Genomic DNA, 15,291 nt, shown 5'->3' with positions numbered 1-15,291 from the left:
CAACCAAAAACATGCAGGCAGGACCTTATTGCATATTGTTAACCAAAAGCATAGACCTGTCTGCTTGGCATATGCCGCACGCAACCTTTGGTGTGCATTTTTGGAAATTTTGTTGAAATAGATGGTGAGGTAAAGGGAAAAGAAGTTCTTGGCCTCTGAGGTAAACTCTAAAGCTTCAGATGAAAATTGTCAAAATGCTGGAATAAACTGAGCTGCAAACTTCAGTCTTGGATGTCCCAAATTAGGCTCTAAAAAAAAATGAGAGTGATGGGACTCTAGAGAGACTAACTTTATGTCTGCATCCTGCTTTTTGGCTAGACTGGGTCCAGAGCAACTTATGCGTAAAAAGCCACACTGTGTTGGGAGTTGGTGATGCTGCTCAGGTTTCAGGCTCTTCCTTGGAGGAGGAGTTGCAGATAAACCTGTAGGAGGGAGCAGAGAGGGATATAGCTGGCTGACTAAAATATGCCAAGCCACAGGAGCAGCCCTTCCTGAGCAAGCCAAAGCAGCACACTTGGTGTAATTAAGGCTCCAGCAGAGTTCATACTTGTTTGCCTTTGCAGTGGTGTACATAGGCTTATTCTGCGCTGCTACCTAATTTTCCTTCCTCTGCCCTTCAGCGGACTTTCTGCCTGGAGGTTGAGGGAAGCCAAATCTGAGCTTGCAGATTTCAGCTGCCAAAGAAAATGACTGCGCATGTTGCCCATTTCTTCTTGCCCACCGACAGGGCCACACCCCAAGAGTCCTCTCCTGCAGACTTGCAATGCAGTATTGGCAGGTTGTTTATGGTATTGGGCTCTCATTTGGAATACTTGGGCATAGCCATCTTAGGGAAAACCAACATTACCATGAAGAAAATTAAACCTGTACACTATCACTTGGTAGCTATGCCAGATAGGCAGGCACTTCTTTGGGTGGGACAGGCATATTGAATAGCATTGTATTTAGTTGCAGCAGTTTCTCTTTTGGAGCTGTGCTCATTAAGCTAGCTCTGAAAAGGACCCACCCAAGTGCACCAATCTGGTACTCTGCCACAAGTTCCTGGTCCTGTTACTTGTGACTTTTGTTTGCAGATCTGGGACTTCAGAGTTGTTAGTTCTTCTGTTGGCTTTGTAACGCTTCATAGGGAAAACCTGTTATAATGAGTTATATGAGCGACATCCTGCATTTTCCTTCCTGTTTATCTTGTTCGTATTTAAATACACATTTTGTCACAAACTGGCAGATGTGCTTAGATATGGTAGGCAAGTCGCCTTCTTGCCACCGCCTGCTCTTGGCTCAACTAGCAGAGGGTGGAATTGTTTGCCTTGTGTCATGAAGTCCTGCAAATGAAGAAGGAAACCAATGGAAGAGTCAAACCTGTGGACTACCTTGGTCTGATGTTTCCCCCTTTCTTCCAAATGCAGGAATGCATCCTCTCTGGCATTATGTCAGTGAATGGGAAAAAAGTCCTTCACATGGATCGCAATGCTTACTATGGAGGGGAGAGTGCATCTATTACACCCCTGGAAGATGTGAGTACCTTTAAATGCTTGCTTGACTTTTTCAGGTCTCCTCTATTTCCAGCAAATTATGATATACATACTTAAAGCAACAAGGGCAGGGGAAGAATGATAATGTGGACCGGAATTGTCCCTGTGTACATTGCTGTGATTGAACCAAAAGACCTTGGCACTTCCAAGATGCTGGGTCTCTGGACAGGATGTTGAGAAACTTGGGCTAGCACAGTCATTTGCTGATCAGCAAGACTATGTTAAGTACTTGAACAGATCTTATCAAGTTGGCCTGGTCTTTAAGCTGTTTCTGTCCAAGTTGTCTTTCCCTGTCATCTTTGTTGCCGTCCACGCCATCATATCAAGTCTTCATTTGGAAACCACTTTCATTAAGTGCCTAAAGGGCATAGTTTTAGATGGTTTATCCAAAGTTAGAACCTCAAAGTTGTATCTAGTTCAATTACCTGATTTGCTTATGTGGAATTTTGTGTAAAGCTCTTGAATCACATATCCCCCCCACCAGTAGCCAATACCAGGCTATGCAAGCTGTTGTAATGGATTTATTTAATCTGTATATAATTCTGCAATATGGTTTTATTCTAGGAACGCTTAGTTCCTTAAATAAAGCAGATTTTCAGATTCCCTGTATGGAAACTTGATTAGCAGGTGCTATGAAATTTGTTTGATAGGCTTTTCTCCAGTTTTATTTGAAAGGCTAGGGGTGGGATATAGAAGAATTTTAACTGGAGGACCATTGTGTACTCTTTGATGTTGCTGAAGTACTGTTCCTTATCAGCAGTGAATTTTCATATAAGATTCAAATTTTGTGGTTAAAATTAAGCCAATGTGATATTTTTGTCATACTCCATGTCAATTGTATGTAGAATTTCTAACTTTGCATCTGAAACTAGAATTGTGCAGTTAATATGTAGAAGAACTAGTTGGAGCCAGGGCCTAGCAGCTGTACTGAAGTAAGTCCTTACCTCAGAACCTCTGTATTCCATATTTTTGTTTGAGAGTACAGGTCCTCCCTATGAGCCTGTGGATTTGACTTGCTGCGGGTTCCAAACCTGCAGTGGAGGGCCTCACCTAATCTCCCGAATGTGACTGGAGGTGTTCTCTGGTTGCATCCAGGAGGAGTTTCTGAAGCCTGCAGAGGCCATGTGTGGCACCTCTGGGCCTCAGAACACATCCAGACTTTCATCTAGGACCAGACCTGCAAATTCGCTTATCTGCAAGTTTAGGTATCTGGGTCCGGGAATGGATCCCCATGGATACCAGGGTTCTACTGTACACGGTTTTGAAGATGAACCAGGAATTGAATACCTCCTGTTAAGCACTTTGTAAAATTCTGGTTTAAACTGCTGGTAGACTCAGTTTCCCTTTCTATATGAAGAATACACAATCCTAATTATACAATTTTTTTGTTCTTAAAGCTGTATAAAAGGTTTAACCTGCCCGGGTCTCCACCAGAATCAATGGGCCGAGGAAGGGACTGGAATGTGGACCTGATTCCTAAATTCCTTATGGCTAATGGTGAGTGACTGTTAATCCCTCTTCCAAAGGAGTACAGTGTAGCCTCATTCTAAATTGGTTATTTGTGCAAGATATACCGAGTTCTTCTTTTGTTGACTTATCCAATATCAGTGGTTCAATCCTGCCCCAAAGCCTAGAAACCTTTTGGTCTAGTTTAAATAGTCTGGTGTTTAAGCCTGTTACTCAGTAGAAGCCATACGCCTGTGGAAGATAGCTCTGCCTTGAGTACACAGTGGACACTAATGTTGCTAGATTTGCATCCATAAGACTTCCTAGTTGGCTAGCAGGGTTACATCAAGCCAGGTTTAGGGCACTTGAATGTACTTAATTATATACATAACCATCCAGTAATGCAGTTTTCAGCACTGCAGCCATTTTTGGAATAGTGTGTCACATTTGCATTTTAAAACAGTATGTTTTTTGGTAAAGCAGTGTTAGCACTGTGCTCCTGATTGCCTGAAAACCTTCCCCAAGCCCCATATTGCACAATACATGTATAGTTGGCTGTCACCCAAAGACTTCCCCCTTTTTTGCTGCATCTTTATTTTATTTTTCACATTTTTATACACCTTTCCCTCCATTATTTACACCCTTCAACTTATAGTTTTCTTCTGACTCTCATTAAACCTCTCTTGGTTTTAGGCCAGCTGGTCAAGATGTTGTTGTACACTGAAGTTACTCGCTACCTGGACTTCAAAGTGATTGAAGGAAGTTTTGTCTATAAGGGAGGAAAGATTTACAAAGTTCCTTCAACTGAGGCAGAAGCCCTAGCATCCAGTAAGCGGATTCTTTCTCTGTACTATGGTTGGAATCTCACTAATGTGGAGTGTGAAATACTGTACTAGAACTTTCTTGCATTGATTGGGAATGTTTGAGAAAGGATGGTTACTGTGTATTCTCCCAACTCAGAAATGAAGAAGGGAACTGATATCCAGGCTTTGAATGCACTGCTTGTTAAAACTTTAGAGTGCATAAACTATAGTTTAACTCTCACACTATATTGACTCTACAGCAGTGTTTTGCAAACTGTGGGTTGCAAACCAATTTCAGGTGGGTCCCCATTCATTTCAGTATTTTGTTTTTAATATATTAGAGTTGATGCTGCTACCATGGTATGTGACTGCACTTGGAGAAATTACACACCTGTACTTTTAACAAGCTACTATGTATATTCTTTTAACAATGATAGTCAATGGGACTTACTCCTTGTGGGTAGAATTGCAGCCTAGGAATGCAAAAAATTTTCCTGCTTGATGATGTCACTTCAGGTCATGTCATCACTTCCGGTGGGTCCTGAGAGATTCTCATTCTAAAAAGGGGTCCTAGTACTAAATGTGTGCGAACCACTGCTCTACAGCATTTGACTGTTAGTTTGACTTAACAGGTTTGGATCAACTTGAATGTGGAGATCTGTGAAAGTTCAATCTGTGAAAACCCATTGCAGCACAGAGTACAATTACCATAGTAATTATTTTCTGTAATTGATCATATATGTTGCATGTTGCCTGATAAGGAGATACAGGTCTAGCCTATTTATACATGGATTTGACTCAACATGAATGGCCACTGCAAATGAGAAGGAATGTGCTGATCCCTGGAGAAGGGGAAAAATAAACCCCTTTAAAATCAGTTTTAAAAACTGAACAGTCCTTTAACTATAGCCTCCTTAATGAGAGAGAGAGAGGGCAGCTGGCTGACAATCCTTCTCTCTCCAGGTGACCCCTCCCTTCCCCCTGAGCATGTGAAAGAAAGGTGATTTGCTTTGATGAAGGGAGGGGCTGAGTGTAAGCTCTCAGCTCTTTGTAAGCTCTTGGAGGATGACTGATTGATGGATTGTCTTAATGACTTATCTTACATCACAAGGGTCAGCAAGGCTGTTTCTAAATAATTGATTTGCTATAGTTTATTTTTCTTGGAACTGAACCCATGTGAATAATTAGGCTCAAGCTCCTTGAGTGGAGAAATGAAAAAATCACAGTTCTGGGGGCCCTCTATTTCCTCAGGTAATTGCATCAGGCGTCCAAGAGCTAAGTTGACCAGCAGACCTTAGGCTGCACACAACATTCCTGGGAGACTGAAATGGGTTGGAAGGCTGGTGGTTTAGCACGTCCCTGTGTCTTACTACTTGTGGAGAACTTTTGTTACACTCCTGGACCTGTTGCTGCTTTGCAAACATGAAACTTGAATTGCTGTGCAGTTCATGCTACCTCTGTCTGTTGCCACTGAAGTTGATTCGTGATCTGCCACTTGCAGCAGCCTAATGCCACTGCTTGCAAGGCAGGTTACCTTAAGGACAGCCATCTCTGATCACCATGCCATGTGTTAGGCCAGAGGTCTCCAAAGTTTTCAGCATGAGGGCCACCTTGTACATTTGACACAGTGTCAAGGGCCGCAAAACAAACATGCAGATAAAATAAGAGCCAATGTACTGAGAACTTGATTGAATACAATTAAGCGGGTGGGGAGGAGGGGAGCAGAGGGCAAAATGGATTTGCCCAGGAAGAGCAGTGAATGGATTTTGAAAAAAATGGGGAGAGGCAGAGGGCAAAACTGACTTAACTAAAATGCACTGACCTAAGAACCAGCAGTTTAAAACTGTCCAGGATTCCCCTCACCCTTCAGGCACCTTGCTAAAATGCACAGAAGTAAATATCTTGGAACCAGAAGAGTACAGGAGACTTGCCCCTTAAGAAATAAAGGAGACTCTGAAGCAGATGCCCATCTCCCCCTATCCATAACCTGGCTTATTTAAATGTGCAGGTTAACTTCTCAGACCCAGAAGATTGAAGATGTTCTGATTTCTCTCACATGCGCGCCTGCTCTCTCACACACGTGTACACACACACCCTCAGAAATAAAGGAAACTTTCAGAATTTCACTAATACTGAGATACACCAATCGCCACCTCCCGCCTTCCCCACAGACAGGGAAGCGAAAGCCATGCATGCATAGAGAGAGAACCAATCTGAGGGCTTCAAAGGGGTGCAGCTCCAGAAGCAAAGGGGGAGCAGGGCTTCTTAACCCAATGGCAGAAAACTCCAAGCAATGAGGGAGAGGAGGAGAATGGTTGGCAGGTTTCTTCACTCTCTACATGTGCACACACCTGGATCGCTGCCTCCCCCACAGACCCCCAAAATAAAGGAAAGAGCACACACTCTTTCTCCAAACACACAACAAAAATTAAACAACCTTAAGTGGATGGAGAGAAAAATAACACACATAGTGCAAAGAACAAATACCTCAAAGCACGCTGGTGACGACTCCCTTGTCTTGCTCAGGCAATGGGCATGCTTGCAGCAGCTGTGTATGTCACGCGGGTGGCAGCCCCAGAGAGTATGGAGCTGTGGCCATGTTGGAGGGCTCCCTTCATGCTGCTGGTGGCTGCTGGGAGACTGAAGCTGTGGGGGCTCTTTGCACAGCTTTTGCACTTCAGGGTGATGCAGCACCGACTGGGCATGGAACTGCAGTAGCACGGCAGGAGAGTGCCACAGTGGAGAGTTTTCTCAGGGGCTGCAGGAGAAAAGTCTGTCTGCCTTCTGCAAAAGCGCGGGACTCTCTGCAGCTATCAAGAGACCAACACTCATCTCGCAGCTCTTGCGAGTGTTTCAGTAATCAGCCCTCATGCAGACAGTAGCTTCGTCAGTACAGCAAGTGCGGACTTAGGTCTCCACTGGGCCAGAACCCCATTGGAGACTAAGGGGTCCTTAAGGGCCGGATTAGGAGTCTCAATGGGCTGCACTTTGGAGACCCCCATTTAGACTGCACAGCTCTAACAAAACTGAAGATAAGAACTGTCTTGCAGGATGAAGCAGAAGGTCTAGTGGTGTTCTCCCAGCAGTGACTAACCAGATGCTTCTGGGGAAGCAGCTTTCTCTCATACTAACAAGGGACTAGGTGTTTCACTCCTAGGAAATGGCTCTGTTGGAGATTGTTTCATAACTTGATCCTTTTAGTCAGTGATGCTGTGACTCACTGTTGGGTACTGGGCCCACCTGGCTAGACTGAACCCTTAGTACCAGTGGTCATTCATTCATTCCACCTTTATTGGCATAAACAATCCATCAAACAAACAAAATTGAAACGTTCAATATAGATATTATTGTTATAAGGCAGCTTTTCTGTGTTCAGATTTGTGAGATGATATTTTTTCAAGCTATACCGATTAATCAACTAGTAGAAATAATTGTTAATCTGGGACTTGGGTAGGGATACTGTTGGCATAAGGAGCAGACTTGCCAGCCGCAGCACCTCCTCTTCTACTGGGAAAGTCTGGCCATATTCCATACCAAGATCGGGGGTGGGGTGGGGTGGCGGCAGTCTTGGTGAGAACAGAAGGTAAAGACCAAATAATTGAAAATAAGACTGGGTTATTTCCAGTCGCACTTGGCTGCACCTTAGCAGTAGGTAAGCCAGATCAGCTGCTGTGCAAGGGAGAAAATAGTCGCCAGTTAGTCACTGGTTCTTTTCTGATTTAGTGAGCCTGCTTTGATTGGGTTTTTTCTTTTATCCTGAAGAACTTACCAAAACTTCAGTATTCATTAGAATTTGTTAAGTAACTTAGATGGGATGTGCCCATCTGGTGCCATGTGAGAAGATTAAAATTGCATGTTAATTGGTGTTCTCCCCAAGTAAGCTGAGGATAAATGGGCTTAATGAAGTAACCACTGTTGACCATGTATATTTGTCCTTGCTACAGTGTTCAAAAAATCCTCTGTGCATGAGTTCACATTGGCTCTGGGTGATCCCCTCAGAACTGTGGTTTGGAGGATTGACTGAATCAATTAGTAGGGTATGTTGCTGTAATTCAATACCGACCTGGAAGTTACTGAAGTTCCTTCTTGTGTTCCTCTATCTGGAAGAACCTGATGATCAAAAGTGAAGTTGTATACTAGTAATCTGTTGTTGGCATGTACTCTAATCTGGTGGTCTCGTGGCCTTGCAGGTCTGATGGGCTTGTTTGAGAAGCGGCGCTTCCGGAAATTCTTGGTGTATGTTGCCAACTTTGATGAGAATGATGCACGCACTTTTGAAGGTGTTGATCCTAAGAAGAGCACTATGCGTGATGTGTACAAGAAATTTGACCTGGGCCAGGATGTTATTGATTTCACAGGCCACGCCCTTGCACTGTATAGGACTGATGAGTAAGTGGCTGTTCTTTCTCATGCTTGAGAGTCCTCTTCTATGTACTGAGAGTGGAGGAGGTAGGTGAGACAAGCCAGTGGTGGTCCTCTATAGCTAATGGAAGTCAGTTCTTGGGACTCAGTTGTCTGCTTGGGACTCTGCACAGAGCTCTGTGTCTACAGGTTGCCTACAGGTGTTCCTGGACATCAAAACTCATCTTCAGTTTGTTTGCACACCAAATTCTTCTTTATGGACCTCAGGGTAAGAAAAGCTTATGGGTGGGTCCTTTTGTCTCCTAAAGTACTAGGTACAGTACATAACACAAGTGATACTGTCCTGTGCAGAGAGTTGGTTGAATTAGTGAGGCTGTTTAGAATGAGGGGAAACTGCAGTAGAAGCAGGAATAAACTGGGGAAAATGCACAAAAATGCTGAAAGGGATAACTTGCTACCACTTTGCTTATTTTAACTTTTTTTTGTTAGCTACCTAGACCAGCCCTGCCACGAAACAATCAACAGGATTAAACTGTACAGTGAGTCTCTGGCTAGATATGGCAAGAGTCCCTACTTGTATCCTCTTTATGGCCTGGGAGAGCTGCCCCAGGGATTTGCAAGGTGAGAACTCTGAGAATTCCATTGAGTTGCTATTTCACATTCTACATTGAGGGCTTGACTTCCCTTGCCTCTTTGTTATGCTTTTATCCACTGGGATCCTGTAGAGCAGGGGTGTCCAAATTTTTTGGCAGTAAGGCCACTTCATCTCTTTGACACTGTGCTGGGGGCCGGGGGGAGGTTAATTTATATTTTAAATTTGACTATATTTACATAAATTTACATAAATGAATACATTAAAGATGGAATTTCTATGAATGAATAAATTCTACTGAGCTTATTTATAATATAAATATTTCTAGGCAGTGACCTGTCTTAGCAAGACAGGAACACACGAGGAACAATATTTCTAGGCAGAAACTCATCCCAGCAAGGCAGAAACACATGAGGAAAAGTTTTTCACCAACCCCCTCCCCCAGCACTTTACAAAAATGCACAGAACTAAGTATCTCAGAACCAACAGAGTTCCACCATTTGTGGATTGCAGGAGGCACACACCCAAATACAGCAGGACACAGAAGTTAACACAGAATCAGGATCTCACAAAGCAACAGAGAGAAGGGGGAGTATTTTTCATGTGCAGGAGACACTCACTCACCCAAACACACCAGGAGGAAGTTAACAAGGAACAAGGATCTCCCTTCTCCCTCCCACTCAGCACTGCCCTCGCTCACCAAAGCGAGCCAAGCCAGCATGTCACCCCCTTCATAAACTGACCTATGCTACTCCCTCCTGCTCAACAGCCCCTCAGCACAAAGCTAACAAACACAACCCATAACTTCTCCCCTCAGGTCCCGCCCGCCACCCCCCACATGAAGCACACCCAGGCAGCACATTCAGTCAACTCAGGATTTCTCTCCCTCAGCTCCCGCCCACCCTCCCCACACAGAGCAAACCAACACATTCAAGTGGCCTGTGATTACTTGCCCCCACCTGATGTGTGACCTCAGCTCTGGCCTCCCCAACATCGGGTATATTTGCCAGATGGGCGGGGCTTCTGTAGAACTCTCCCGCAGGAGAGTACTTCAGGGCCAGCCATCCCCTCACTGCTGCTGCAACGAGCAGTGATGTCTGGCCTTTGAGGGCTCTGGTGGGTCTCCAGCAGGCCGAGTGCCCTTTGGAGATGGGGGGGGCTCCCTGGAGGCTGGATTGGGTGTCCCTGAGGGCCGCAAATGACCCGTGGGCCATGGTTTGGGGAGGCCCTGCTGTAGAGGAACTATAAGCTCTTTTTAAGTGTGTGGAGGATGTATTGTCAAGCTGAATGAATGTTGCTACGTGACTCTGTCAGCGGAGGGGTTTGGCTGGGTGAGCCTGTGCAAGAAGCAGGGGTAGCCCGCCTGTTGGAGGGCAGCCCCTGATCCCTGAATGCTAGCAAGATCCTTCATGGAGGGAGCACACTGCCTCTTGCAGAGAAACTTGAGGAACAGGCACTGCAGCTAGTTCTCTCTGCATTAATGGTGGCTGTAGCGAAAGCACAATATCTCTCACCAAACATGGTCCTGTTTCTTAGTGAGGGAGGAGGCAGGCACTGTGTAATCTGCAAGCTCTAGGAGTGGCCCTAGCACAGATGCAGAGCATATGCTCTGTGCACAGAAGGTCCCAGATTCTGTTTCTGGTATCCTCTCCAGGCAGGCAGGCAAAGGCCCCTGTCCTTAAGCCTGGAAGAGTAGCTGTTAGTGGAGACAGTATTGAGTTAAGTAGACCAGTGCTGACCTTGTGCAAGGCAGCTTAATATGTTCTGTCCCCAAGCAGAGCTGAGTGGGAGAAAGTGTATTGCTGTGCTTGAGCAGATTGAATTTTGTTATCTGCAGCAAACACAAATAGTTCTAGTGACCGTATACCTGGGGCAGTACCTGCCAATTTTAGTCAAGCACTACAGGGCACGTGTTCCTGTCCATGCTGCCTGATCTGGGTTCATGTTTAACCCAATTGGATTCTGCTGTGGCACCAACTTGGTTGGCAACCTTCAGTCTTGAAAGACTATGGTATAAGCCTACAGCACCTGGTATTCCCAAGCGGTCTCCCATCCAAGTACTAACCAGGCCTGACCCTGCTTAGCTTCCAAGATCAGACAAGATCGGGAATGTGCAGGGTAACAGTTGCTGTATCATCTGACTAGTGCAGTCCAGTGTGTCTTTTCCATGAGGAAAAGATATAAAAGGAATGAAATGCTTGCCTTCCTGTGTCAGTAACTGCCATTTTTCTATGGCAGAACCATGAACCAATGGGCTTTGCCAGCTGCATATGTAGCATCTATGTAGCTGCTTTTAACAGCTGGTTGTTTTATTATGTCTGCTTCATTGACAGATTAAGTGCAATCTATGGAGGCACCTACATGTTGAACAAACCAATTGAAGAGATTGTAGTTGAAAATGGCAAAGTGGTTGGAGTGAAATCAGAAGGGGAGGTACAGTAACTCTTCTCCATTTTTCTCAATTGTTGAAAATCTTGCTATCTTTCTGCCTCAAAGAAGTCAGTTCATTGGTTTGAAAATGAGCTGATCCCCAAGACTCTGTGCCTACAAATGTTTTGGGCTGAGCGTTTCAGTTAATTCAGCACACTTGACCACTGTGATGAAATAACCATTGGAAGGGGCTACTTTTTAATGGCTCTGGCAAACGGCCCCACCATTTGTATGAAGAAGCTGATTAGTACGTGTCACGCTATATAAGTAGTGTGATATGGAAGCTTATTTTGCCATAAGCACGTATACTTAAAGATGCTTATATATGCCTTTCCACAAAACTTCAAAGTTGCTAACACTACTATAGAAATGTCCTGGTGATGCCTGTCCTAGTGGCAAAATAACTCTGTAGCACGGTGGTGCACGTGTCTCCTCATCTGGCAGCTGGGGGGGTGCTGGGAAGGCTGTCTCTTGCCATTGTGTAGTTGCCAAACAGAGCATTTGTCTGGCTAAAGTGAGTACTTGGCCAACCAGATTTGGGTCTAATTCATATAGAAAGGCAGTAATAGAGTATTGTTGCCTGAAATGAATAAGCATTCAGATGCCAGTGCCAGTTTTCATCACAATCAAATATGTTACTGACGGGATTAACCCAGTACTTCATAGTTTTATTCTGCAGGAGATCTCACCGGTAGCTATCCCTGTGAAATTTGATGTAGGTAGGGTATATCACAAAGAGCACCCCTATCAATGTTTCCCATTGGTGAGACCAGTGTCTGTTGCCTTACCATATTGGCTTCTTGGTGCTTTTCTCCAGATAGCCATTCCTGTTGCGGGGTTGTGATAAGAATGGGTTTGTGGGTAAGGAGACTGGTCAAGCTAAGATTGGTCTTTCAGACTTCTACATTCAGCCCTTTCATGTTGCTTCTGGAATGACTCTCTCAGCTGCAGAACCCTCTTCCCTCCCCAAGTCATGCAAATTGCCTAGTATGATTAATGACTGAGTGAAATAGTATGTGTGACATGCTGTTCAGATGTGTCTAGGAAAGAGGGTAGTGGCAGAGAGGCTATACAGATGGCAGAGTGGGCTGGAGCAATGCTACCCATGGTGTTTTGCTGAAGTGCTGCTCCCAGGGAATTACTACCTTCTCTTTCTGGGAGCTCATAGAGTAGAAAGCAGCTGCTGGGAGTTGCTAGAGCCACGTGTGCCTTCAGATCTAGAAATGGAAATTGAACCTGGAAGTGGAATGGGTGCAGCATGAACATGTTACTACCCTCCTCAGTGTGCAGCATATGCTCTCAGAGCACAGCAACTTTTAGAGAGCTGTGTCTATGTGGGCTGCTTGGCTTACTGTATTGCTTTCAATATTCTAATTGCAGGAACCAGGTGTTCTGTTGGTTTGAACACCAGTAGCCTTAGATTTGTCCAACTTTTAGAAAGTTGCCTTATTTTTTCCTTCCTGGCAGATTGCTCGCTGCAAACAGCTCATCTGTGATCCCAGCTATGTCCCAGAGAGAGTGAAAAAGGTTGGCAAGGTCATCCGGGTAATCTGTATCTTGAGCCACCCCATCAAGAATACAAACGATGCCAATTCATGCCAGATCATCATTCCCCAGAATCAGGTTAACAGGAAATCGGGTAAGTCTGGAGGAGTGATCTGGATGCACAAATTAATACAGCCTCTTCTCTCCCAAAGCTCTTGTTGCATGTCTTGGACATGCAATTCAAAACAGGTGTTTGTAACACACTTGAGTTCCTGTGTGTGTTTTGAGCATTGCCTTGTAACTTGGTGACAGACTTGGGTGTAGTTGAAACTGCTAATCCTGGGGCATGATTGACATGGAATAATTAGGTGGCATTCCCAAGTACACCATTGCCACTTCCCTCTCCTGTGTATCCCAAATCTATTGAGACTTGCTGAATTCCATAGAGGAGCCAAGCTTGATTCTCCCCCCCCCCCATTTGCAACACTTCAATGGATAATGAGGAGTGAGTGAGTGGATTTTGCAGGAAGGGGTGATGGGAGAAACTGTGGTATTGCCAGCTGCTGTGGGCTCCCCCCAAACCTACTTATGCTCAGGTTTGGCTTCGTGTTCCTTTATACCATATATTTTTTAAGGCTTTTTGTATCCTTGTCTCTGCATGTGTACTTTTGAGTGCTTGCTGTAACACGTGGCATTTCATGGCTCCTACATAACTTCTTGCCCCATTGTGCTGGAAAAATCTCTGCCTTCTAGATAAAATCCTTAAGATTACATCTGCAAATCAAGACCACGATGAGGTCTTAACTGATCCTGCCAAGGGCCCAGCAGGCGTATGGGGGATGTGAGGGAATGACCACAATCATCTCTTCCTGCCTAGCATATCATGACTAATGGCATGTGCTGCTACTGTGGCAGTCTGCCCTGTTACTTCCAGACCAGTTGGTGTGTGCATTGTTGCCTGCCATACATCTTGAAAGCCCAGGAAAAGAAGGGAGGTGAAGCTGAAAGCAGAGGGGGCCTACTGAAGCTGGGGGGGGGGCACTTGGTCAAAGTTTCAGAGAGATTTATCACCTTTATTCTAGCTAGTGCCAGCCTCAGCCTCATAACAAAACTGGTGTCTGGTTTGCTGTACCCTATTTCAAGTTGGTCAGTTCAAAGCTGAAGATCTCTTCTGTAGCAAATACTCCTAGGTTGACCCAGTCTCCTCTGAGCACCCTTTCTGATAAACTGAATTGGACTGCAGTTCTGTGTTCGCTTACCTCAGTGTATGTCCCATGGAACTTGGTGGGATGAAACTTCTCAGGCATAGGATTGCTTTTGAACTGCTAACTCCTGCACACTTGTCTTCTAGACATCTACGTCTGCATGATCTCATCTGCACATAATGTGGCAGCTCAAGGAAAGTACATTGCCATTGTGAGCACAACTGTAGAGTCAAATGATCCAGAAAAAGAAATCAAGCCTGCCCTGGAGCTCCTTGAACCCATTGAACAGAAGTAAGGCTGCCTGTGGGCTTCAGTCTTCCCAACTTCTCAGTTCCTGTCATGCTAGGGTATTCTGTGCTCCACAGGCATGTTTGCTGGGTGGGGGAAGGCCAAACAACAAACTATGATCCATTACTTATCTACATTCTGAGTAGTTTGCTGTGGACCACCTGGTTTGTGTGATGTGTCAATGCGCTGAACTCTCAAAAACCTCACAGCTGGGTTGGTTTCCAGAGCCAGGGTCCATTATGCTGTGCTGTGTGCCTTTCAGTAAATCCTGCCTTGTTCCCACTCTCACAGCCTGCTGTTCCATCTGAGGAAACGGATACAGAACCAATCAGATGTGACAGTCTTCATACATGTGCACTTCTGGTGTATATTTGGGGTGGAGGGAGGGGAAGGGATAGAGGAGGTTAGGCTTGCCTGTCAACATCAAAGTGAAAAAGAACGCTGAACAGTGAACCTGCTCGAGCATCTGGAAGCAGCCTTTCTGCTGACTTACTGTTGAGGTGGCCCAAGGATGAGGTTCCTGTTGTGGTGAGCTACTGGGGATGCTTTTCACTCCATGTCTGCCGTTGACCTGTGTGTGGCCTGTTGCGCACAGAGCTGCTGTGATCCACTTGCTGAAGTGAGCAGAACTCAAATCCTGCCACCTCCTTTGCATAATCACTTTAACCAGGAAGCATGGAATGTGTTCCATGCACTTCCTGATTGAAGAGACTGCTCAAAGGAGAAAGAGAAGGGGGTAGGAGGCAGGCTTGCTGCCTTCCATGTGGTGGGGGGGGTGTGCGCAGAAGAGGCAGCATTAGGTGGTAGATCACTTTCCTGTGCTGAGAGAGAAATATGCTAGTGCACACAGAACCATCTGTCATCTTGGCTTTCAAATCATGCAGGGTGCTGATGTAAAGGCAGCCTGTGTGCGCACTTACTCATGATATAAGCACTTGGTCCTGCTGAGGGAGACAGGTGTCCCTCTTCTCCAGTTCGTCTGAAGAAAAAGAGTGGCTAGGCTTTTGCACAAACAGATTCCTTCCTTTCTCCACTTAGTCCTGGTTTTTACAACTTTCATCCAACAGCAGAGGAATTTTTCTATTGCCAGAGTTTTCCCAATGGCCACAGGCAAGCCAGTGACTGGGATTGTTGGATCCTGCATGGAT

At 45.2% G+C, this 15,291-nt stretch overlaps 1 protein-coding gene and 1 pseudogene across 1 annotated transcript in view; one reads left to right on the top strand and one right to left on the bottom strand.

Moving 5' to 3' along the window:
- GDI2 (GDP dissociation inhibitor 2) overlaps positions 1-15,291 on the top strand; it is a 28,425-nt gene that overhangs the window by 11,899 nt on the left and 1,235 nt on the right. Inside the window, exons 2-9 of the mRNA XM_066633963.1 lie at positions 1,407-1,514; positions 2,930-3,029; positions 3,672-3,806; positions 7,972-8,170; positions 8,633-8,764; positions 11,069-11,168; positions 12,633-12,804; positions 14,002-14,146. Of these exons, the coding sequence (XP_066490060.1) occupies positions 1,407-1,514; positions 2,930-3,029; positions 3,672-3,806; positions 7,972-8,170; positions 8,633-8,764; positions 11,069-11,168; positions 12,633-12,804; positions 14,002-14,146 (1,091 nt within the window). The remainder of the gene's footprint in view (positions 1-1,406; positions 1,515-2,929; positions 3,030-3,671; positions 3,807-7,971; positions 8,171-8,632; positions 8,765-11,068; positions 11,169-12,632; positions 12,805-14,001; positions 14,147-15,291) is intronic.
- On the bottom strand, positions 10,752-10,871 carry LOC136658015 (5S ribosomal RNA; annotated as a pseudogene).

Source organism: Tiliqua scincoides, chromosome 7 (genome assembly GCF_035046505.1).
Source record: "Tiliqua scincoides isolate rTilSci1 chromosome 7, rTilSci1.hap2, whole genome shotgun sequence".
In the NCBI taxonomy this organism is placed as follows: domain Eukaryota; kingdom Metazoa; phylum Chordata; class Lepidosauria; order Squamata; family Scincidae; genus Tiliqua; species Tiliqua scincoides.
The sequence above is the reverse complement of the archived record's forward strand: the minus strand, read 5'-3'. Positions and strand labels throughout refer to the sequence as shown.